At 37.2% G+C, this 26,313-nt stretch overlaps 1 protein-coding gene and 1 long non-coding RNA gene across 2 annotated transcripts in view; one reads left to right on the forward strand and one right to left on the reverse strand.

Annotated features, from left to right (window-relative positions):
• Positions 1–18,130, reverse strand: part of LOC108446265 — a 34,091-nt gene extending 15,961 nt beyond the window's left edge. The window contains exon 1 of the long non-coding RNA XR_001861408.1: positions 17,968–18,130. This is a non-coding gene — a long non-coding RNA (uncharacterized LOC108446265). The remainder of the gene's footprint in view (positions 1–17,967) is intronic.
• Positions 1–26,313, forward strand: part of CACNA1D (calcium voltage-gated channel subunit alpha1 D) — a 169,564-nt gene that overhangs the window by 117,502 nt on the left and 25,749 nt on the right. Inside the window, 13 exon segments of the mRNA XM_017732415.1 lie at positions 210–359; positions 1,049–1,250; positions 2,409–2,567; positions 3,246–3,356; positions 8,830–8,913; positions 18,058–18,186; positions 18,918–18,983; positions 19,367–19,458; positions 20,760–20,919; positions 22,095–22,222; positions 22,333–22,429; positions 23,542–23,644; positions 24,710–24,811. Of these exon segments, the coding sequence (XP_017587904.1) occupies positions 210–359; positions 1,049–1,250; positions 2,409–2,567; positions 3,246–3,356; positions 8,830–8,913; positions 18,058–18,186; positions 18,918–18,983; positions 19,367–19,458; positions 20,760–20,919; positions 22,095–22,222; positions 22,333–22,429; positions 23,542–23,644; positions 24,710–24,811 (1,583 nt within the window).

Consider the following 26,313-nt stretch of genomic DNA (forward strand, 5'->3'; position numbering starts at 1 on the left):
TCTGAATAACTTAAACTGTGTACGGGCAGGCACATGTCAGGCCATTTAGGGTTGTGCAAATCAGAATTGTTATCTTAAATCCACCAGAAAACACAGGTTAGCAAGGAAATAAAACAGACATGAGGGGGAATAAAAGAAAGAGCTTTGAATAGTGCATTGAGTAACTCTGAGGTTAGCTCAGTATTTCACTAATGACAGTCTCTTTCCCACAGAGGAATATACATCGTTTATAAGGATGGAGATGTCGATAGTCCCATGGTCAAAGAGAGGGTCTGGCAAAACAGTGATTTCAACTTTGATAATGTTCTGTCTGCTATGATGGCCCTTTTTACAGTCTCCACCTTTGAAGGCTGGCCAGCGTGAGTGGGTTCTCCATGTTTTCACAGCGTTGTTACGAGAGTTGCTTTTTCCAGAACAATTCACTATCATTTACCAGATATTTTTGGGCAGTAAAGCAGTTTTAAGTGGTGGTGTAAAGAGGGAGGAAGTAAAAAACACATTATCCTGAATCTGTGCACTTATCCCATGTTTCAGGAAAAGTAAGAGAAGGTGAGCTTTTAATATTGTTTGATTCCCAGTCTTGCTACTTTTACTATAAGGACCTAGTCCTCAGCTCTAATGGAAGCTCTAATTTTAGATGCTTATCCATTAACGGTCCTTAAATAATGTTAAAGTTTTAGGCCTTCAAGTAAACCTTTTACTAAAAAATCAGGCAGTAGTACACTCATAGAGAAACCTAGGAAGAGCTAACTGCCACTCACTAATTCCCTAAATGAGAAAATTTTATTTGGATAAATAAATAAATGCAAATGACAACCATTGGGTCATTATCTTAATTCTTTCAGAAAAAAAGAATATAGCAATGTGTGCTGTGGTTGTTCTGGTTTCTATATTCTTGAAAGCACTATCAATAAGTAAAGGAGGATAAAAGTGAACATCAGACCATTTCTGAAACCTGTCCTCTGAGTCTGCATACTTTAATATTTTCTCATTTTAATGGTAATAAAGATAAAATTTTGTTTTTTTCTTTTTTTTTTTTTTTTTTCAGGCTGCTATAATCTTACATAGATTCAAATGGCGAGAATGTAGGACCTGTATACAACTATAGAGTGGAGATCTCCATTTTTTTCATCATCTATATCATCATTATTGCTTTCTTTATGATGAACATATTTGTTGGTTTTGTGATTGTTACATTCCAAGAACAGGGAGAACAAGAGTACAAGAACTGTGAACTGGACAAAAATCAGGTTAAAAGAATAATGAATTCTTAAGTTTTAGAAGTAGCCTTTTTTGTTTATGCATGAAGAACTTCCTTTCTGCTTTGGGGCAGAAGAGGGCACCAGACACATAGCTTAGCGTTTATTTATTTGAGTTTTTTGCTGTCTGGGTATTTATTTAACTGGGTACTGAGGTTGTTGTACATTCCTGTTTCTGTGAGCTCAATCCATCAGTCTTTCTGTTGTGAAAGGTGGTCCACTAAGCTTGTTGGCTTCTTAGCATCTTGCTTTTTGGTGTCACATTAATAAGAATACAGCACTTGCCAGGTTATCCTGAGGCAGAGATAGGTTTTACACTAAGAACCGGAAAACAGTTTTTGTGTTCTGAATAGACTGAAAGTGTTCAAAGTTCAGGTGTTCAAAATGTTCCACTTCTCACCCCCATTTATTTAGAAATTAATGGGGGATATTCAGATTAAAATTACAAAAATCTGTTGCTATTTACTGTTTAATCCTTTGGCTGAGAAACTCATAACTCACAATTTTCCAGGTATTCTTAGCTGACTGTAACACACTTCATTTAAAGAAAGCCAAGCATGAGACCATAGCCAGGATTCTTTCTGCACCATGTATCCTGTCAGTCAGGGCCTGTAAGAATTCCTCCAGAGACAAGTGGGAGGCCCAGCCCTGAAGATTTGGGGTGCTAATAGATTATGAGATGAATCCATGATGTTCCTACATATGTGATTTTGCTGGGCAATTTAAGTGAGCTATTAGAAGTAAGACCACCTCAGTATTTATATTGCTGACTCTATGGTTTTATGCTAAGCAAGCCCATTGGTAGTTGAAAAGGGAGTAAAGACATGGTTTATAGATGACTATATGTACTATACCTGTATGTTCTATAATATATTCGTGTAAAAAGGCAAAACCCTCCAGAATTTCCATGAGCATTATTTGATTTTTGCATGTGACTGAGCAGTGTATATGGTTAGACATGGTTAGATACAGTTGTAAATAATCAAGTGAGGATTGGTGAGCTGCTTGTGCACTTTATTAACACTTAATAATAAAAAGGCCCTACATCAAGTAGCTGGACTGTCTGGTTTTGAGAGTTATATTTAATAATTTGCACTTTGGTTAAGTGCTGAGTTACAGTCTAACAATTTTTGCTGTATTTGCTTTCAGCGTCAGTGTGTAGAGTATGCCTTGAAGGCACGTCCTCTCCGTAGATATATTCCAAAAAATCCTTACCAGTACAAGTTCTGGTATGTGGTGAATTCTACTGGATTTGAGTACATCATGTTTGTCCTCATCATGCTGAACACCCTTTGCTTGGCTATGCAGGTAGGAAAACCAGAAACTCTCTTGAAGCTGTTGGCATAAATTGCAGGGAAGGATACGATGCCTTTAATTTCTGGCAACCTGTATTTTTCATGGAGTGGAATTTTAAAGAAAGCACTTCTGATCACAGTACTTTTCTGTGACAATTGCTAAAAAAAAAATTTCCCTAGTATTTCAGATTTTGATAAGAAAAAGAATGGTTTGGATTCAGTTTATAAAACCATTCTGCTTTTTTCATTAAACTTGCATGCACTGTGTCCTCTGAAAAATACACCTCCTACACACTGTGTTATTTTGTGACTACCATACTTCAGGCTTTCTAAGCAGGTGTGACACAAGCCTGGGTAATTTTAAAACCTTGCATATAAAACTTGGGAAAATGTTGTTGTCTAATACTCCTCTTTTGAGGGAACCATTTTCCTCTCACAACCATCTCTCTGGAGATTCCCTTAGGATGTCAAGGAATGACAATTCTGTTCTGCTCAGTGCCTAAACAGAATAGACTTAAACAGTTCCATGCTTGACCAGGGATATTCAGCTAATCTTCCACATATATAGATGTGCTTCATAAATTTTACTAGAAAATGTTTTCCTGTGCTGTGTTTTTGTCTTAAGCTGCCTTGCTTTCACTTAATATTTTAAAGCCTTTACTTTTGTAAGTATTTTATTTTTCATTCACAGCACTATGGACAGTCTAAACTATTTAATGATGCGATGGACATTATGAATATGGTTTTCACAGGAGTGTTCACTGTTGAAATGGTTTTGAAACTGATTGCATTCAAACCCAAGGTAAGTTGAAGATATGCTTTAATTAGGTCATCACCACAGGAATTAAGTATAATGAGTTTCACACTTGCTGTATATTATTCAATGAACAAAAAGAACCAACATTTCCCACCTTTATCTATCAGAGAAACTATAATAAAGTGTAACTCCAGGAAATGAAATGCAGGTATAAAAAAAAAAAAAATCTTACAAAGTGGTTGATGAGATCTAGAATACTTTGAGGTAATGAAAATGTCCCTTTCTAAATCAGATAAATCATTTCCTGTTACAAGCTTTACCATGTCTCCTGTTCTGGGTACTATGTTCATTACTTCACACTAATTTAATCTTCAGTAAAGACCTGTATCCTGTATTATTTCCTATTCTAAAATGCAAAATAATTTCTTTACTTTATAAAATATAGCCAAGTATTACAAACATACATATAAATAATTTACATATTCAATAGCCTTTTTAGATTTTTATGTTTTCAGTTATATATACATAATATTTGTTCGAAGGCCTCACACTGAGTGGTTGATTCCTTGTCTTAAAGGGACACTGTCAATATGAATGATGCAGACACATTTTCAAAAGTAGATTTGCAAGAGAAAGTGATAACTACAATTGAAAAAAAGATAAAATTATCCTGTTTTTTGTTCAGTTCTCATACTGCATTTATGAAGTGCAGAAGTTAATGATGGAAAAATAGACTAAATTTGTTTCCAGTACAACAAGATTAATGTTTATTGTGGGCTATGTAAATAAGTAAATGTGTTCACTTGCTATACATGGAATTTGAAAAAAACCAGATGAGCCGTTTGAAGTTTACTGATCTCACCATCCAAGACTGGTACTTTTCATTTGCCATTGCCCTTCTTTTAAAGCAACCAGGATATCTGCCTGTGGAGCTGGCTGTGAGCTGTGCCCTTTGCTGGTGTGAAGCAGCCCTGGCTGACTGCAGCTCTGCAGGCAGCCCTGTTCCTGCTCTGGCCCAGGGAGTTCTGTGCTCACAGCACGGCTGCCCAGGGCTCAGGCTGCAGCAGCAGTACAGCAGCTTTCCAGATTTTCAGAACTATTTATTCAGCTTGCATTTAGTGCTGAGCTTGGCTGTACAGCTTCAGCTACTTGGTTTAAAGCCAGCTCATATTTGCCTGCAGAAGTGAACAAATTATCCATCACTTGAGATCTGGTGTTGAGATGTGAACTGTGGAGTTCTGGGTGAATGTTTACCCACTCTCCCCTAGTCTCGCTCTGCACTGTCCAGTCCATTGTACATTTCTAATGAATTTATTTGTATTTTTGTGTCAGCTATCTTATTTAAACGCTAAGGGTTTCACATGAAAAATAGCACAATATGAGGCCCCAGAGGAGATAGCTCAGCTGTGTGGACCACAGTGTCATGAGTATGCTGGTTGTGTTTCCTGATCTGTATTTCCTGTTCTATATCCTTGTTTTGCACAGAGGACTTTGCTGCATTTTTTCATCTGCTTTTTGAAAGAAGGTTGTGAATCCTTGTATGGTTCTCCATGCACTTGTGACTGTAGTCAGAAATAGCAGCTAATGCAAAACACAGTGGTCTGATCATGAGTGTACAAATCACAGTGCTCCATTTGTACTGTGGGCTTCCTACTCGTTAGCAAATGCAATGTCTTAACACTGGTCTCTAAGACTCTGTACAATTTGAGCTTTAATTCTGTTGCAACATGCTTTCTATCTGACTGGATGCTTTCACTGTGAGAGATCCCTGGATCTGAACCCTGAGAGTTTGAAGGGCAGACACTGCCAGTGGAAGGTTCTCATTTCCTGAATTGTGGTCCCCCATAGATGCAGAACACCTTAAACTTGCTAATTAGCAGGACAAGGTTTAAAGACTATGATAATAATCAGACTTTTGGAAGAGACTAATTAGCAGGAAGGGAATAAAGTACAATTAAGGTTGTTCCTGTTATTCTTTGGAGATCATAACCTTTTAAATTATCAGATACTCTTTAACAGAACCTATTTGCAACATGTATTACATAGTTCATTAATAATCACAAATCAGCTAGCAGCCTTAAGCAGAATTTTAATGTCTTTAATCTAAATTTCAAAATAGATGTATGTTTAAAACAACAATTAATTGCTTTAACTCATATTAAGGTTTAATAATAGTAGGAACAATCTGAAACCAAACTTAATGTTTCTCTTTAGGGTCCATGAGACTGATTAATTTCTTCTATGTCTGTGTCACTGGTGGGTGGGTCTCTTAGGCTAGTCTGACAGAATAAAGTTTTATTTATTAATTTTGTGCATTTAAAAAGTTGTTTCAGAGATGTTCAAAGCATCAAATAAAAACTCCTCTACTCCCTCTGTAAAAGAAAATAATAAATAAAAACCTGTTAGTTTTTATCTCATCTGCTTGACAGTGTCCCCTTAATATGTTGACAAAAGTCCTGTGAAAACGGTGATCTTTTGGTTTTGCTGGTCATATAAACTTAAGGCTACTATAAATTATTGATACTCTTACTATGATATTGTGTTGTGTAAAACCAAGGCACTGCAGACTGACTTCCAGCTCTGAAATACATAAAACCTGGAGAAGTGCTAGATAGTAAAGGTGGTGCTGAGTGTCTGCCACACTTGACTGGGAGATTGGATCACACAAGACTTTGCAGAATGAGGCCCTAAATTTTCCAAGAGAGTACTAGAAGAACTAAAATATTTATGTGGTAGATGTATGGAAACATACTTTGTTGCTAATCCTCCATGCCTACATATTCCCCAGGATTTGTGATTTTGTCCTTCAACATTTCTCAATGAGCAAATTTTCCATAATATAAGCTAAAAGAACAGGCCTTTTTCTTCACATTTGCTAAACTCTGTTGCTCAGCATGGTTCAGTGCCATTCAAAACAAAATACAGCTCTGGAATCAAAAATAATACATCCACACATACTGTATGTACAGCTTCCTGGTAGCCAGTTGTTGCTTAAACTTGTAATGATTTTCCATGTCGTTTTACATCAGATTTTTGTAAGAAAAAAGGAAAGATGGCTAGTAAGTGAATTGATCTTGGGTCCTTGCAGTGGTGAAAACAACTTATTTGCATGATGTTTATTTGCTGTGACTTGTCCATTCCTCCCTTTTCCAAAACCATCTTTATTTTCTCTTAGTTTTTTGTTTATTTGTATGCTTTTGCTTTACATATTAGTTTGAACAATATTTGTCTATACTGATGGAAAAGGTTTCGTAAAATAAATAAATAAATGTGTGGATTATTTTAGCTGTAAAGTGTTTTAGCTGTATTGAATCAAAATGTGATTTTTTTCATTTCAGTGCTTTATCTTGTAGCATGTCTAGTAAAGTAACTTTTTCTATAGCTGAAACTATCCTTTATTTGGAGGACCTTTTTTGGTTCCCATTGTAGAGGAAGATGGATAGCACAGCTCAGGATTGTGCTGATTATGTGTTTGCTGTTTGCCAATAGTCTCTTATTTTGTCTATATATATATATATATAAAAATATTGCTATTCTAAAATCAAGGGAGATTCTTAGAATTAAAGAATGTGAGTGATCAGGAAGAAATGATGAGAGAAGCTGCCTTTCTTTGGTTGGCAGCTGCTAATCTCATTAGGATTATAAATTTCAGTATTGTTGAGGTGGCTCAGCATGATGCTCACTTAGTAAAACTTTGGGAATGGCTTGTTCCCATGCAGCAGGATGAGTAGGGAGGGAGTGATAGGGAATTGTGCAAGAGCTCTTAGGAATGGAGGCATTTCTTCAGGAGGCCAAATCCACGAGCACTGGCTTCTGCCCCAAGACTGGAATTGATGGTTGCTCCCAAAGAACCAGAGTAGTGCAAAGGGTTGTAGAGATAACAATACTCTGATCTATTTTCCTCTTACTGCGCCTTCCTTAGACAAAGGAATGATTGTAGCAATTTGTGTTTTAAAAGAGAGTAGCATCAGAAACATAATGAGCCTTTCCTGATACTGCTTCCTTTCCAAGAATAAAATATAGAGCTGTTGTCTACTGTAGCAGCTCTCTCATAGTCTCCAAGAGCAAATTTCCACACAAAATAAGCCTTTTTTTCAAATAGTAATGCACTCAAGTGCATTACTTTAAACTGTGAAATTACTAGAAAATCTAACAGTTTAAAATCTTGAGAAAAATATCAGTCAAATTGTAAAATATTTTGGACCTGATTTTGCTTTTCTCTGCTAACAACTCATGTAATTTAAACTACTCAGCTAAAACATTATCTTAGAGCAAACAGTGTAATAAAAAGTGTAACTAGACATAAGGTTAGATTAGCAGATTTGTAATTTTAAACTTCTTGCTAAATGTATTATTTTAGACCTTCAATAGTGGCTGAAAAGTTAGTATTTTAAAATTAATTACCAAGAAATGTACATGTACAAAATGTACATTTTAGCCTTTGTCACGTAATTCACATTCCTTAGTCATGGTCGACTGATACATTAATATATCTGAATGAGGTAAAGGGCAAGTTCAGTAATTTTTGCAGTTCTGCATTTCTATAGTAACTAGGAAAAATCCACATATTTCAGAAAACTCTGGTCTCCCTAGTTAACAATTGTAATATATCTTGATTTGTTCCACACTGGAACCTACCTGGAGGATTCTTCTGAATTATCTCTGCTCAAACATGCAGTTTTATGCCCATAGTCAGCTAATTGCATGATAGCCCTTTACAACCCTTTGCAGCCATGTCCCAGTAACACACACGTGGGGAATATATTTAAAACCATAAAATGTCAGAAGGGTGATGAAGCAATTTATGAAAATGAGTTTTCAGACACTGGATTGGCTGCACCAACCAAAAGCATTAAGAAATTGTTCCGGTTGCTGTGGTTCTTAGCACTGACTTCACTGGCTACAGAGTCAGCCTCTGACTGCAAATGTAGGATAAGTTCCTATATTAGACCTAGTTTAAGAATAGAAGATTAAGGCAGTTCTCCAACCTTTATACACAGTCTCACATTAATAACTGTGCATGTTTAGCCAGTGGTGAGACCTGACCCTTTGAATATTTTACCAATCACTTAGATAAGACTGTCACAAACTCCTTCATGTGAGGGAGGTTTCAATTGGCTTCGTCTTGCAGAAATATAATGAAAGGGGTCTTGTTGTCCTCATTAGGGTATATATGTTAGAATTTTTCAGCCTTGCTAGAAGCCCAAAACCAATTTTGGATGATGGCTTGCTTGCCAACACCGTGCTTATCTGATGGTGTGTTCTGCATGTGTAGAGTGTGTGTGTGTCTGTGTGTGTGTCTGTACATGTATATATATAATTATATATATACACACACATGCACATATATGTTGCTTTTCCTTCAGTAGGCAATATTGTTTGGTTTTGTTTTGTTTTCTCATTAGACCACAGGTTTTGTTTAACTAATTTCTGTTTATGCAAAACTAAACAGAAGTATGCAAATATTTGACATTTCATGTGTAATCACAAACGTTTGCACCCTGCCTGCTCTGTTCAGGGCTATTTTAGTGATGCCTGGAATACGTTTGACTCCCTCATCGTTATTGGCAGCATAGTAGACGTCGTTCTCAGTGAAGCTGATGTGAGTATATCCCAGCTTACTTTCCCCAGTCCCTACTTCTCTTTCTCTGTCTCCCCACTATTTCCATCATCTGGACAAGTCACAGATTTTGATCTGATGTTTCTAAAGTTTTGAGTACAGACCAGTCATAGGTCAATTATGTTGATATGGGAAATAAATAGCCTTTTTTTTCTGCCAATTTCTTTTAGCTATGAAAGGGAAAGTTTAGATTGTATAGTGGTACATCAGAGAAGCCTAGAGTGTTTCTGTGTTATAACACTGTCCTTTTCTTCTCTTTTTCTGTTTGTGTTTTTCTCTTGCTCTCTTTCTGCTGAATGCTTGTCCTAACAGCACTATTTCACTGATGCATGGAACACTTTTGATGCCTTAATTGTTGTTGGTAGCGTCGTTGATATTGCTATAACAGAAGTTAATGTAAGTAGCAACTGTTCATGCACTAAAAAGTAATTGCTGTCATCAAGAAATACAGAAAATGTAAACTTAATCCCCAAAAAAGTCCTTTTTTAGAAAAGTATGTTTAATCCTGGAATCAAAGAACAAAACACTGATACAGATGTTTGTACAAGCTGCTATTACCTATTTATAAACTTGTATAGTTGCACATGCACACAGCACAGTGAGACAATAAGAGTTGTTCTTCTATATATGCACAGAAAATATATATAAAAAAGAATTAAGCTTATGTTACTATTTTACTTGAAGCCCATTGGTTTTTGTAGGTAACTTGACCAAGATAATTCAAGATTCTGTAAGTTTTTAGTGGCTTGGTTTAATAAATGATGATTTATTTTTCTGTGGGAAGTTTGGGTTTTAATGTTAGCATTCATATCTCATGAGGTAGCAGAAAAAGGGCACATAGAAAGTAAGGCTTTCCATGCTGTGGATTTTTTCCCAATCCTTTTGCTTTTCATATCCTGCAGTAAGTGTTCGGAAATTTGAATTACTCTTAAAGTACTTGGAAAACTCCACATTTCACCAGAATTTTGACTGATGGCCATTGCACATATAGGTGTTTGGACAACTGATTGACCTTGAAATTGTTTCCTGGTCTTGTGTTAAACTGTGAGAATCTCATGACTGTCTGAATTTCTGGAAAGAAAAAGGAGGAGTGATGTAACAACATGGGAGCAGAAGAACTTTATCCTGACCTTTTGATTTCAGACTGATTTTTCTCAGTTCTGTGGGGATGGATCTTTCTGTGAACTGAAGGATCTTGAGCTGACAGGGAGGGTCAATCAGCCCAGAACTGCAGTGTCCCCTTGAGACATTTCTTAAAGTATAATTATTCTTCATGGAGCATGTTTTTAAAAGCCGCCTCTGATTTATTTTTGATTGGGGTTTTTTGTCCGTTTTGTTTAGTTTAGGTTTTTTTTTTCCCCAGAAAAGTTTTGGATTTAGACTTACAGCTCAAATGTTTGCAATTTACCCATGATTTCCATTCACAGTAGTACTGGTGTAGGTGAAGAGTGTATTTGAGGAGTGTAAAAAGACCAATCATTCAGAACAGCTTTCCCTCATAACTGCAAAATGTATTTGATTGTGAAGAGATTGAAAGATCTCAGAGGTACTTCCATGGCCAAAGCAGGATTTACCAGTGTATGGGCAGTGCTAATTGGACAGCTCTACTTCTAACTGGTCACTGCTGAGCTGCCAGCTGTGAAGAACACTGTCATTTAGGAATTCTCACAGTTGTCTTGAAAATATTCTGGAGACCAATTAATGATCTCCAAGATGAGTACACACCACAGTCAACAACCAGCACTGCCATTTCTTAGTTTTCATGTTATACTCACAAGGGGAAAAATGCTCATCTTTGACTTCTAGTTTTGCACAGCAGGCTCTTTGTGTTCTAAGTATTGTCTGTTTCTGGTCTTGCCACTTTTCTGTGCTTTGTTTGTGCAAGTCAAGAATGTATTATGGTTTCAATATATTTCTGGGCTTGATTTCCCATTTTCAACATGAAACAGTTAATGCTGCAGAGTGTCCAGGGAAATTTCTTAGGCTTTTATTACTTTTACTTTTTTGATTCTACTGAACTATTCCTACTTGATTAGTTTAGTGTAAATTTCTGTAATCCAAATCCCATATTTTAGAATCTTTGGCTCAGTGTTTTTTCAGCATTCTGAATTGTGCCATTCCACCTGTACTTGTTATCTGACACTGACAGTGATCCTGGGAAATCTACAGCTCTGCTGAGATGCTAATGAGACTCTGTTTCCAATGGGATTTCAAGCCTGGTTGCAATAGCAGCTGTGAGAAGTCCCACTACAGAAACTTCTTAAGCTGAGGAAGCTCAGCCTTGTTTGAGGGCTGATTTGGAGGAGGGTAAAAAATCACCAGCACTGACAGAAAATCAGGTCCTGTCGCAGTTCTAATTGCAACCATCTTAATTGAGCAGTGTAAAGGAAACATGAGTGTGAGTACTTCATGTCCTCAGTGTGAACCAAACACTCCTGTTGGGTCACATATGTGATTGCCTCGTGCTGTGGAAACAGCTCAGCAGCATCCTGGGTATGCTTAGATCCATTGCAAAGGCCAGTGAGTTCTTCTAGAAAACAACAAGTTTGCATCTCACCCATTTTTTACAAGAGAATGGATTGGACTGCCTAGGTACACATCACCTTGATTTCAGTATTAAGTACTGGAAATTAAATGGCATCTCTTTTATTTTGTTGATAATTTTTTTTTACATTTTATAATAATATATATGCTTCCCTGAGGCTGATTCTTCTGATCCAGTAACCTCCCACTCTCACATAATCCAGGAAATTACTGTGGTTGGGATATTTTTGGTGCCTCTGGAAGTCAGTCTTTAATGTATTAAGCAATTTACAGGATTGGTCAGCATTCTCAAGGACTGGATCAGTGAGCAACTCCAGAAATGAACCACCTCAGAGCAACATATATTTTGGCAATTAAAAATGTTCTGTGATTGTCTTTTTAATTTACTCTTTCATTTAATATCCCTTCCTTCAACCTTCTTCTTTTATGAACCTAATTGGTTTTCATGTTCATTTTATTTTTAGAAATTATTAGAGGCAAGTATATATAAGTAAAAATACCTATGGTGTACCAATAAAAAAAATTAAAACCACTACTAAAACCTATATAAATACTTTTGGGTTCTGTGCCCTTTTGTTTTCAGAAACTTTCACATGACATGCAAGATCTTGTGTGGTCATAGAAATGGTTGCTTTTCAATTAAAAAAGCAGAGTAACGATTGGCAGGCACAAAGTGTGGTCAGTCCAATCTGGGAGAGGGATATCTATAACTTAGGAGAATGAGAGAGAAATAAATTGGAAATAAAGTATGTTGTTGAAAGGAAATAACATACAAGTTTCAATCTGGCCTGACTGTCTAGAAATGATCTTATTTGTCAGCTCAGAAGCCATTTGTCTGACCAACACTGAATGACTTAGAAGCATGATCACATTGTTTCAGTAGTGGTTGTGAAGGTTTTAAGTCACATTTTTAAAGTTTCCTTTACCATTCATGTGCTGCCAAAATGTTGAGAAAATAGTGGAGAGTTCACTTTCCTCGTCTTTTATGTAAATGGTCAATGCCATCTCTGTGGGACTGATTTTATTCTTGATGTTAAATGAACTTCAGATTTTCTGCTGAAATAGGGCTTAAAGGAACAGCATTTATATCTTCCTCCTGAGCCCCTCAGGAAAACCTGTCTGTCTTGAATCTTGACCTTATGCCTCTGTGGAGGAGTGGAATAAAAACCTCATGTCTACCTCCTGTAAGAGATTCTGGACTCAACTTTGAACAAGTCCAGTTCAGTTTGAGTACCACTTTATGCACCCCTATCACATGTTAGGTATTGGTGCCAGTAATTTGTACTTTTGGATACAGTTGATATCTTTTGTAGACTTTTGCAAACATTTCTCTTTAGGCTTAAGGGTAAATCTGAAAACTACATTCTCATCCAGCTTTGCTTTCATTAGTGTGAAGTCTTAGTGCAATAAATCTCTACAGTGTTGCAATATTTAATTTGGAGCCAAAAATAAATTTCTGAGCTGCTTCCATGGTGTTAATGGTAATAATTTATTAGTTATCATATATTACCCTATGCCACCAACATATTAATTGTGAACTTAGATCTTTTACAAGGGAAAAGACACTTTTTAAAAATCTTCTCTGGTGTTTCTCATGTTGACTTAAAATTTTTATTAATTGATGTTTATGGGCATTTGGTTCATGTTGAACAGGGAATAGCAGAGCACTGATAAGACTATGAAGAAAATTTCTTGCTCACATTTGAATTGCAGTAGCTATTCTCTGAACAAATCGTGTGTGTTTATGCACATGGACTCATAGCACACGTTTCTGGAGATATTTTGGCAACCTGAATGTTTTGCTATGCTATTGTCATCATATGTGTTTGTCATTCAGATGCTTCCTTCTTTAATTGTGGTGATGAGGACATTGTCACCATATGTCATTTGTTCTGACATAGTCTTGGACCCTTTGGGACGATATGCAAAAAAGAAGCATTTGACCAACACCATTTACTAACATCACTGTTTTTCACCATGTTTATTTTTTGTTTAAGCACAGAGTTTGCTTCCAGTGCATGATCCAATCTGTTTCACACTATTCACAGTTTTGACACTGAAGTTCTTTTTAGTCAGGATGTTTATTTTGAACATTTGTTGCAATATGAAGAATGCAACAAGGAGTTCCTGTTTATGAAATGTGCTAAATTTTTCATAAGCAGCATTAGTACTTGGCCAAAATTGGTAGCAAATATTTTGATCAGGGAGTCAGAAATTTAGGTTGATCATTGGTTATATATTTTGAGGGTTGGGATTGTTTGAGGAAGAAAACTGTTCTGTCACACTTTGATTAACTAAAAGAAAAATCATATATTACTGCCTATTTGAAGTATTTCATGATTAGCTCAAAATTACATGGTTATGAAGTGCTTTGCTGACCCAGGCTTCGGGTGTAGCTGTCCCATGGCTGACAGAACAGGCAAAACAATGAGGGAGGTCTCTGTGCTCATTCTCCTCGTTGCAATGTGTCTGCCAGCCAAGCAGGGAAAGCAGAAGCTGTCCTTTTATTCCAGCTGTGCCCATTACCAGACTTCTAGCAGACAGAGGTACACCTGCCATCGTACGAATCACAGAGTCCCAGTTTTTGAGGGACAAAATAATCCTACCAATGACCAGCCAGTCCCAAAGCATTTAGGACCAAGTAGCATTGGAATGATTGATGGAAGGTGAGGGGAAGGAGGAGGCTGGATGTAGATTGTCTGACCACAGGTAATATTTTTATTTGCATTCTTGTCAGCAGATATCATCCTCAGAGGCAGTCTCTGCTCAGCCTGTCCCCCTCAGGCTCAGGTCTATTCTAATACTTCCCTACATGTACAAATTCAAAATGTGCCACCTTCTTACGTGTGTATGTGCACATAATGTCACTGATGCTGCAAATAAGGTTGTGTGCTTGGGGAGTGTCTGGTTTTTCCTTATCTGTAGGAAGCAGACACTCTGTTCCTGTCAGTCTGTCTGTTTTTGTTGCTGAAGACTGTCTTATCTTTATCTCAGTTTCCCAGATCTGAGCATTGCTTCATGCTGGAAGGACACACATAACCATTAACTAACTTTGTCTCCCAGATGAGCATTTCCTTTATAAATAAGAATGAATAATGTTTTCTTTTGTGGTACATCACTATATTAGCTTCATTTTAATTGGTATTAGTAAAATCAATGAAGCTGCTGTATTATCGGAGGGAAATGCCAAAGAGGGTAAAAAATTAGGTACACTCTAAAATGTCAAACCCAAAACACTTGCCCAGTGATGAATATTTTCATCTTCAGTAGGAAAAACTCCTCTCATATCAGGAGTTCATGTTCACATTTTGTTTCTAGCATTTATCTCCACCTTGGTATTATTGTACAATTTGCTTTTTGTGAACAGAGTGTTTTTATTTTTCATTACTGGCCTGCGCTTTCCAGTGTCCATAATTTGTAATCTGTTGCATATGACATCCTAACACTCCCCAGCAGCATCAGATCAGCCATCAGAAGCAGGCAATTAGGACTTCTTAGTCTGAAGAAGCTGAGAAAGAGGGATTCATGAGGGGAGTGTGCCTTGGGCAGTCCTGGGCATACACCACTGTGCAAACAAAAATACCTTCAGTGACCTCCTGACAGAAAAAGTGAGGGATCATCATTCCTGAGCAGCTCCAGTAGAACTGATCACATAGTTTGGGTAATCTGACCTCTGCATTTTTAAAAGTGAGAATTAAGTAATTACTAAGAGAATTATGTGTACAAAACCTTTTTTTACTGACTTTTCCTTTTGAGAGTTGTTTTTTTTTCATAACCAAGTCGTAATGCAAACTCATTATTTTTTCATTTGGAAAAGTGATTAAATAAAAATGTGGAGGAGCAAAGTATCTTTTTTCTGGTATTATCTATCCCATTATATATTGCCATCCTAATACTGATGCTAACTTATTTGGGGCCCTGTTCTTCTCCGATAAAACATAGTGGGAAAAATTCCCAAATGCCAAGCCCAACATTTTATTTAATTTTTTTTTTAGTGTCAATTTGTGATGATACTGTACTTTAATCTGATCTCTGTCAAATAACTGTGTTCAATTTTTGATGATACAAAATACTGAAGCAAATTACGTAATTCGCTCACTATTTAAGAGAATATGAAGCTCAACCTGACTCAGTCACCAGAGATTAATATGACATTTCAGGCTTCATCTGCAGAAGGTGTAATGAAACATTTTTTCTTTAAAGCTTAAGTTGAAAAGGATTTTTTTTCTGTGCTAAAGAGTCAGTAGCAGTGCGGGTCTGTGTGCACTGGTGCAGGTTTGGGGTTGATTTAGGTAGGCAGCTTTGCAAGATTGTTTCCATGATCTGTGATATTTTGACATTTATGATATTTGTGATAATGATTTTTACCTTAATTATATTTTGATGATTTTATTTAAAATTGTTGAAATTCACAGGGAATTTCTAATGAAGCTGTTGTCTTTGCTTAGCAGCTGATTTTCTGTCTATTTTATATAAGTTCCTAGAAAGTTTAGATGTTACAGCCAGTTTTACAAATATTCTTCTTGTTAAAGTTTAATAAGGAGATCTGGGTTTTGGTTAATTTAATGCCCAAATTCAGTAATAATCCCTTATACAGTTAAAAACTCTTTGTTTCAGAATACATTGATATGCTGGCAGGGCAGTAATGTATCCATATGTAGATTGCACGTTGTTGAGCAAACAGTTATTTTTACCTTATTTTCCCCCTGTGATCCCTTGATATTATATACATTTTGAAAGAAAAAGTAATAGAGAAAACAATTAGTATTTTAATAATGATCTGATTTTGAAGTACTACCCCTTGTTGCTTTTCTTTACCATAGTATCTTTGTATAACATATTTTCAACAGAATCAGCTCCTCTCTTTTCCCTTCCTTCTCCTCAAGTTTTATCTTGACTAACAGCAGTGTGTGAGATTTGAGTAGGTGAAGTGTGGCACTGAGTGTGACTGGTGCATCCACAGCGTGCTGGAAGCAGCTCTGGGGAGGCATTGTGTTCACTGCTGCTCTATGTGACAGGAATTGTTGAAAGGGGCCCCTTTAAAAGGAGGATATTTTAGGCAAGAGAGTAAGAGCCATCACTGGGATCTAACATCCAGAATCCCATTTTTCCTAGTGCTATAAATGTTTTTAAAGACACTCCCAATTTTGGAAGAAGCTGCTGCAAGTCTGTGCACAAGCAAGCACAGGACGTTGGTCCTTTAAGCTTTCCTGCCTGCTCTGCAAAGTGCATGACCATTTAGGCTCTGAGGAAGGCTTCTCCAAAATCTGACAGAGAGAATAAATGGAGAAAAGTGAGATGTTCTTCACAGGACACAGAGTTTGGCTCTGTGAACAAGAAATCGCATGTGCCCCTCTGCTGCTCCCTGTAGCTCCTGAGGGCTGCACAGATCTGTTCCAGAAGGATCAATCAAATCCTGATCCCTTTCTCCATGCCTGGTCCTGTTACAGCAGCTCAGGTATGGTGAGAGAGTTCAAGTATTGCCTCTTCATGGGCCCTTCTTTGGAAGGGTCAGCCTTCAGGGCATGGGGCTAAAAATGTTTGTCCCTTTGGCAACATGTGCTTGTTAAGCACTGCAACACCCAGTGTTCATCACTGAGTTACCTCAAGTGAATTAACTTTGCTGTAAGGGAGCTCCTGATGTGATATAAAACACAATTACTTGACTGGGGTTAGATTCCCGTGATAGAATAATTAATCTTCAAATGGGGCATAGCAGAAAAGGACCTTGAAAGGCTAGTTTGGTCCCAGAGCTTTGTTCTGGAGTTTTAGTTGGGCTTCCTGCTGTAATTTCATGCAACCTGTGAAAATTGCTGGCTAATTTTGTTTGGCCTACAAGGGAGCAGATATTTTATTTTGTATTTACTTTCCATTGAATCTTTTAAACATGTTTTATACCAGAAGATTTTATTATGAGCCAGCCAAAAATGTTTTAGCATGAGTCAGCCAAATGATGAGAGGATGGTTTTAATAAGGGTATTAATGTTTTGTTCAGGACATATATTGAGTTGAAAGACATTTATTTACATTTAGAAATTAAAAATGTTCTTCATTTTGTTTATGGTTAAGCTAACTTTTTTTAATCTTTTATTTGATTTTAATATTTAATGTTCTTAATTTCTTAAAGCCAAAGCCAACTGAAACAGTCACAACTGATGAGTCTGGGGTAAGATCAGTAAAGTGACCCCAGTGGTTTTACCTATACTTGAGTTTATTCTTTTTACCATGTCTTTTTTCCACCAAGTTTTTCTGTATTTTTCATACCTGTCTTACTGCAAAGGTGTTATGCAGTGGTTTGCATTCATTGTCAGTGTTCTATTGGAGTCTACTACAAACAAACCCAATATGATCCTATTAACAAACCAGAAAACTTGGAAATGCATGTGGTGTGTGAAGCATTTCTACAGGTCCTGTGTTTTCAGCATGTAATCTTTCCTTTCATATCATGATTATCAAGGTGAACAGGCCCTCAAGATACATTTCAAATCTTACCTCTTCCACCTTGGCATTTGATGTTGTTTTTCTGGAAGTGTTGCATGTTTGAGTTTGTATTTGGTTTGACTTCTCCATGATGCTCTTCAGAACTCTGAAGACAGCGCTCGGATCTCCATCACCTTTTTCCGTCTCTTCCGTGTGATGAGGTTGGTGAAGCTGCTGAGCAGAGGAGAAGGAATCAGAACATTACTGTGGACATTTATCAAATCATTTCAGGTTAGCACAATTTATTTAAATTAGCTTTATAATTACAACCATTTATACACCAAATTTTATGGAGCAATACCCTCTAGAGTGTAAAAAATTTTTTTTTCGTTAACGTTAACAATAATAGCATATTTAAATACATTTCCATCCTAGTGCCAAAATAAATTTCACCAATTACTTCAGTGAGTCTGAGGGTCATTCTTTGTCATTTAATATTAGCTGTTACTGTGAGATTTCTATGGTACTTCCTGGAAAAATATTTGGTATATTTAAAAGAAGTAGGATAGGTTTGTTATACATAGATCTCATGCTTCCAGACATTTTATTAGATGACTTATTAGAAGAAGAATTTAACACATATTTTACATAATACCAATTTCATAAGTGTAATAGATACTTCCATCATTGCTCCTGAAAACTGACAAATGTGAAGTTAATGAAACTCTGTAACTGTATAGAACAAAGTATCTTTGTGTTGTCAGAATCAGTAATGAAAATAAAATTAAAACACTAAAGATCCTTCCCTCTGGATTGCTGGCAGAAGTAACTTAAAATACAATGAAGCTGGTATTCATTGCATGCAGCAAAATACTAAGAGTGACAGGCAATAACATTTTAAGCACTTGCATAGGAAGAAAAACCTTGGAAAAGTCTGTGTTGAACGGAGAAATTACTTTTGAAAATGGAAATAGAATGATGGTGTGAAATTATTAAAAGACAATGCACCTGTCCCTTTCTAGGCTCTGCCTTACGTTGCCCTTCTGATAGCCATGCTGTTCTTCATCTATGCTGTCATTGGAATGCAGGTAATGAGAGAATTTTTTTAGCATTTCAAAACAGGTTGGTCTGAGGCTTGTTTCCTAAGTTGCTTATTGAAACATTCCTTTGGTAGTGGTGCTGTGTATAAGGCAGAGCTTTCAGAGCAATGGAAAATCTTTATTTGGCTCTAATTTTCTTGATCAGGAAATTAAAAAAGACGCCAGAGAACTTTGTGTGCTGCTTTTTTTTTTCTTTCCTTGTATAAGTGATAAATTTACTGTGCTTATATGACTATCATGAAAAATCTAAAGTGTAATGAAAGTGTGTTTGTGAAATTTCATGCATCCTGAAGGAAGCTTAGATTGCAAGGCCTACAGCTTCTGATAGCACAGGTCACTGGAATGAAAATCAAAATTCTGGTTTATTGTAGGTATTTGGAAAAGTGGCCATGAGGGACAACAATCAAATAAACAGGAACAACAATTTTCAGACTTTCCCCCAAGCTGTGCTTCTTCTCTTCAGGTGAGTAAACCTTAACTCTCACTCAGTGCATCCCATTTCACTGATGTATGAAAAACGTGCAAAACGTGTTTGCAAGTGAGAATCAATTCAGCTCAACAAGCACATCCTGTTTGTGGCTGTGTGCTGAGTGTCCTTTGGCACAACAGGGTTCTGTAGTGAGGTGATACAGATCTAAACTCATTACAGCTCTTGTGAAATTCCTTGTTGGGGCAGTAACTGTCTTCAGGCAGAGCCCAAATGTAGTCAGCCCAGCTGATATCAATCCGTGTGAGTATTGGGAAAGCTGCAAAAGACTCTGCCCCTACTGAAAACTTTAGAAGTACAACTTCTGTGATAGTTCAAAGAAATGAAAAGTTATTGCAAATGTAAAGAAATAAACTGTTCTTTACGTTTGCTGAAGAGTTGACAAAAGGTAAAGGCTGTAACTTGCAGAAGGGAAATATCAGATAAACCATAGGAAAAACTTCCTGAAGGTGAGGGTAGCTACATCTTAATGTGGGGTGGGGGATTATGGGATCTCCGTCACTGGAGAGCTTAAGAAGAAGGCAAACACATTCCAGGAGTGCTTCAAAACGTCCTGGAACAACGAGAGAATGACATGGGACAGGGATGCCTCTAAGGGTGACCACCTTGAGCAGTCTCTTGCCTGAGATTCTGTAATTCAACTCCTGTGCATTGTTACTCACCTGGCTGGCAAAACTGGCAGGACATTCCTTATCTGGAACTAAAGGCATCACCCACTGAGATCTAAATCACTTTATGCCTTTGACACCAGGTAATGAACACAGCCAAAGATGTCATAATTATATAATTGTCTTTTAAAAATTTGAAATCATGGGGCTATACACAGGCTTTATGCAACTGTACAAAAAATGCAATAGCAGAAATTAGAGACAGGCATTTCTTCAACCACAGTTGAGGACAGTTCATCTTTTGCAAACATGTACTTTGAAATTTTATGACAGGTTTTCATACACAACACTGCTTTTGTACACAATACCTCTGCTGCAATAAGCATTTAACTTGTAAATCACAGTTTGGGCTTCCAATTTTTACATGCAAGCCTCTATGGTGCATTAATCTACCTTATAAAATGTGTCTGCATTGTCAGATTGTGCTTGTCAGTTCTAAAACTTGGTCTGTACTTTTCTTTAATTAGTTTCTACTCTGAAATGTTCATATTCTGTCTTCACATTTGGGCTTGTACAGCTTCCAGTATTTTCTCAGAATGTAACAAGTTAATGCATTTTTAATCCAACTTGATCAAATAATGCTGAATTTATCTTTGTGACATTATAAAGGTGTGCAACTGGAGAAGCCTGGCAGGAAATCATGCTGGCATGTTTGCCTGGAAAGCGCTGTGATCCAGAATCTGATTATAATCCTGGGGAAGAATACACATGTGGAAGCAATTTTGCCATCATTTATTTTATCAGTTTTTACATGCTCTGTGCATTTTTGGTGAGTTTAGCTTGTGCTTATCAACAGCAATGAGCTTTGGCATTTTGGCTTTCTTCCGAATGAAGCATAGTGAGTTGAGAGAATGACTGAAGATCCTATATCCAAAATATTTGGCAAGGTTATATTTTTCCATACAGAGTCTTAAATCCTGTATTTTATGCCAATTTTTACAGTGAGAGTGGTGAAACACTGGCACAGGTTGCCCAAAGGGGTGGCAGATGACCCCCATGCCTGGGAACATCCAAGGTTAGGTTGGGCAGAGCCCTGAGCAGCCTGACCTGGCTGAAGATGTCCTTGCTTATTGCAGGGAATTGGTGTAGATGACCTTTAGAGGTCCTTACCAACCCAAACTATTCTATGATTCTAAATTCTCACGTGTGAGATTTTCTCCTGACTGCACATGTGTGCAGGGTGGTTGGCTGCACATTTCAAAGCTGAATTAGTATTTTGATAGCTGTTATTTTGTGCATTAATAATAGAGCTGCAATTCCCTTGACTTATTAGTAATGCTGTTTGTTTTGTTTAAACTTAGAATTTGGATTTGTGTCTCTACAAGCGTCTTCATGTGAGGCACATGAGAAGTGAACATAACCTTTCACCCTAACCTGTGTCAGAATGGATTATTTGCTCGAAAATAATTGTTGAAATATGTTTTTCCTCATTGCAGGTGTCTGGTATAAGCTGATTGATTTGTTTTATTCACAGTAATCATTTCCTTGCAAAAGGAGAGTGGTCCACCAAAATTCTGTGAACTGATGTAAACATATATGTTCTGCTGCTCTGTATCGCCTTCTGTGCTAACAAAATGTATTGTCATGAAATTGAATCCTATTGCTACAGAAACAGTTTTCTGAGATACACACTGGGCCATAATATGTATATTGCACCCATTCTTCAGTTTCATATAGTGGGATCTGGCAAACCGAGGAAGAGAAACAAAACCGTGTTGCAGCCAATGTCAGAACATTGAGTACTCTAAAATAGAACTGTGTCATGATTTGATAGACTTCCAGTTAGGCAGTTAAATGCAAATATTTTCTGTGCTATTTGACGATATTTGCCAAAAATCATTGATCTACTTGTTCGAGTTCTTAACCCACTACCTGTTGAATTTTAAAAAATCAAAATAATCGAGGTGGATTCTTCCTAATTACTTGTTTGGTTTTTTTTTTTAGATTATAAACTTATTTGTGGCTGTCATTATGGATAATTTTGATTATTTGACACGTGACTGGTCCATTCTGGGCCCCCATCATTTGGATGAATTCAAAAGAATATGGTCAGAATATGACCCTGAAGCAAAGTAAGTTAGATCATTTCTCTGGTATAATTTATTTAGTGAGAACAATACAAGCAGAACAGGGTGTATTTTTTGGGAGTGGATGTTTGGTAACTGATGTGTGTTGGTTCTAGGGGAAGGATAAAACACCTCGATGTGGTGACGTTGCTGAGACGGATTCAGCCACCTCTTGGTTTTGGCAAGTTATGCCCTCACCGAGTGGCCTGCAAGGTGGGTTTCACCTGATTTTCTCTCCAACTGCAAGATGATAAAGCTGGAGTGAATAATAGTGTGTAATACAATATGAAGTGAGTAAGAAAACAGAAAATAAGTGGGAATTTAAAATTATATAGAATCTGTCAGGCAAAATGTTTAATTTTGACAAGGATTAATGGCATTTTAATGTACAAGTTGAAAAACAACACAAAGGAGATTAATGATTATTACATTATTTGAGGACTTCAGAATTACGGATATTGTGATTTTAGCAATTTCATTGGGAATAAGATCAGACCTGTTAATTAAAGGATTGTTACAACAGTACTGTACTTTAGATTTCTTGTATATCTGTTTTATAAATAGGTAGAGTTGATGTGTGAACCATTGGGTTGGAATGGAATGTCTCAAGGCATACTTAAAGCAAACCTCTGTCTATATGCTAGCATCAATTATTCATTGAGTAATGCTTTTAAACTAGAATACAAGAAAATCCAAGTCAGACATTAGGAAAAGATTTTGATAGGTGAAATTGTATTCTTTTGGCAGACAGGGTCACAGCAATGCTGCTCTAAAAGGAGAACACTGATGCAGGGATGGACTGACCCAAAGAGAAAAGCCCCTTTCACAGGAGTTCAGTGTAGCTGGCATAAGAGGCTCACAACATCACTGAAGAGTTTCCTGAGGAGTAAATGGGCTCAGACAATTAAGACCTGGTGCTCTTTATGGAGCATGAGGAACCCCTGGGAAAGCTGGGACATGACTACAGCTGGAGGCCATGCCCTGAAAGAGATGCTTTTGTCCTTAGTACTGGCACAGCATGACTAATAGTCAAGAACTTCAGTGTTTGAAAGTTAGCTCAATAAATAGCTCAAGAAAACTACTGTACATTTTAACTTTTGAATAAGCATGCATGTGATTAATATCAAAAATATTGGCTGCATATTATACACAGCTAGGATGGAAGACTCAACTTAGTTTTGAAGAGCTTACATAATTTATGTTCCTCTCACTAATACTATTTGGATACGTCCACTTTTCAAAATTAACATTACAAATTTTTTTTCAAAGAAAGGTTTTTTCAAAGCAAGCAGCATCAAAATTTGTTTTCCTTTTCTCATTTTCAGAGGTTAGTAGCCATGAATATGCCACTAAACAGTGATGGAACCGTCATGTTCAATGCTACTTTATTTGCTTTGGTTAGGACTGCTCTAAAGATAAAAACAGAAGGTAAGGTTCTTCACTGTAAAGCCTTTACTGCACTTGTCACAAAGCACAATAAGGAAAAGTTACAATTTATTTCTTTTGTTGGACATGAGTAGGGCTGCCTTGGTCTTGCTGGATCTGGTTTTGGATCATGGATTGTATTCACTCTTGCTAGGAATGATTTGCTAGAAAATGAAAGGAAAGGGAAAGTGAGGCCAGAGGCAAAGATACGTCAGAAATTATTCTGTGTTTTCATCTGGTCAGATAAAAATGTGCAGCAGTGGCATAGCAGGAGTTCTACTTCAAGAAATGAATGAACTCCCCTTCCTGCCCAATCAAGGTGCTCCTTCCTCACTACCTTTTAGCTCAGTGGTGCAACTGCAGCTTTTGCACACTTGAAAGCAACATTCCCAATCTGGTCAAGGCCAGTTCTGACTGGGTTGAATGGATTTCTGTCATTTGTATTAAAGAGAGAAAGGTTTTTAAAGATAGTGGAATGTTTCAAAGGATTTTCTTTCTATTTTTACACATTTTTCAAATTTTTTTGCCATCTTTTACTGCTTTTGGTTCCATTTCTTCTGCTGTTCTCAGGAGAATTTGGGTTCCACTGGCAATAACAAACTTAGATTAAGGCCCCTCAGGCATTATTGTGGTTTAGGTGAGCACTGCAAGAGATGAAAAATTGCTCAGTACTCAGTTGTTTGAACTTTCAAGCCTGTACAGCTGAGAAATTACAGTGATTAAGTAAATAAAGGCTCAGCTTTGGATCAAGGAAGAAGTGGCTTGTAAAGAGCAAGTTGTCACTTTCTGGACAGTTTAAGCAGAAGGAGCGACAGAGTGAGGCCAAGGTCTAGAAGTCACATTTGATGTCTGCAGTGCTCCAGAGCTGGATTTGAAAGCACCAGGAATTTGATGTCTTATTCCCTTTTTTTCTCTTTAGTTGTACCATTGTCTGCTACATCACACAGCCCGGGCTCACCCCAAAGGATCTCTATCAGAGTCTGTAATTGTATACAGCTAATTAATATCCAAAGGATTGTTCATTGCACCTGGTTGAACCATCCTCTGTTTCCCATTTCCTTGCCACAGGTAACCTAGAGCAAGCCAATGAAGAACTCAGAGCAGTCATAAAGAAAATATGGAAGAAAACAAGCATGAAATTACTTGACCAAGTTGTCCCTCCCGCTGGCGGTCAGTCCGATAAACTCTGCCGTGTGCTGTTCTCCGTGCATGTTGGTCTTTCTAGATTGTTAGGAACCAAAGGAATAAAACTGCTAAATTTTGCAATTATAATGTCATTTAAGGACAACAAACAATAGCAAAATAAATATTGAGACAATTATATCCTATTGCAGTAGATAATACATATAGGACTGATAAGCGAGACTTAGTTCAGAAAGAGAGGAAAATGCTATGACTATTTTCTTGCTTGAAAAAGATCCTTATTAGACCTAAATATAGTCTTGGTTTCAAATCATTCAGCAAAATAAACTAGCTTGATTTCAATGCATTGAGCAAAACAACATGTTTTGTACTATGCTACATTATAGCTTATTTGCTTGTATATGTTGAACACTTTGGGGAGAAAAAAAAATTAATTGCCAGCTTAAATTTTTTTTTTTTTTTGCTAAATTAATAAAGCAAGAAGCTAGATGATCTCAGCTATGCTAGTTTAAAACAGAGCCATTCCACAGATGATGGAAATGGTTCAGATTTATGCCTATAAGACTGAGATATGAATGTGGCCCATCTAAGGAGATATCTGAGTTCTAATGACACCAAACATTTGTGAGAACTACAAGGCACTTTTATTAACTGTTCCTACGTGCCGTAAAATGACACGTCAGTATCTCTCTTTGTAAATATATATATTCTGATATATATATATATTTAGCCTTTTTCAATATATACATTTTTATTATTACGCTGTAGTGTAGGTTTAGGTGACTGTTTTATACTTGCTTTTTCAAGTTTTAAAGGTGCAGGATCTGTCTCACTGTCACCCATGCCCAGGGTATATTTACCCAGACATCCAATCCTCAGCTCCATTGTAATCCCCTGGTGTTCCTTGTAGTTTATTGCACTTCACAGTGCTATGGCAGCTCCCAAGACTGCTCAGACTCCAGCCCCTGCCCCGTGGAGGGGGATGGTGGGCCTGGAAGGGATGGCCCTGGAAGGGGATGCTCAGTGCCAGGAGGAGGAACACTGCCTGCACTCCGTGGAGCAGCATCTCTGTGGCTGGGGGGGGCCCCTGCTGTTGGTGTAGTGGCTGCTGGATAATAGTGGGGATGAAGCCAAAAATCTGGCTAAATTGACTCTCCAAAGGGGAGCTGATGCTGCACATTTAAAACAACTTTTGTGTTCTACTCTGTTGTTTTTAGCCTTACACCTAAGTGCTTGCATGGCATAGATGAATCGCTTTGTTATTGTTGTAACTATGTGCTTGAGCTTTTTCTGCAGCCTCTGTTCCTTTCAACTATGAGTCTTTCCGAATATTCTGAAGCAATTCTGTTTTAGGGTGGTGGCATGGAATTAGTGTTGCCTCTTGCCAACTTTATTCCCCTACATTTTTATTGAAATCAAGAAGCATGCTTCAGAATAGCGAGCTCTGCCTGCCTAAATCAATCTGACAATGAACCTGTACAGATTACATTCCTAGAACTAATCTCACATAGTAATTCACTCTTAACTTC

Source organism: Corvus brachyrhynchos, unplaced genomic scaffold (genome assembly GCF_000691975.1).
Source record: "Corvus brachyrhynchos isolate BGI_N302 unplaced genomic scaffold, ASM69197v1 scaffold4, whole genome shotgun sequence".
NCBI lineage: Eukaryota > Metazoa > Chordata > Aves > Passeriformes > Corvidae > Corvus > Corvus brachyrhynchos.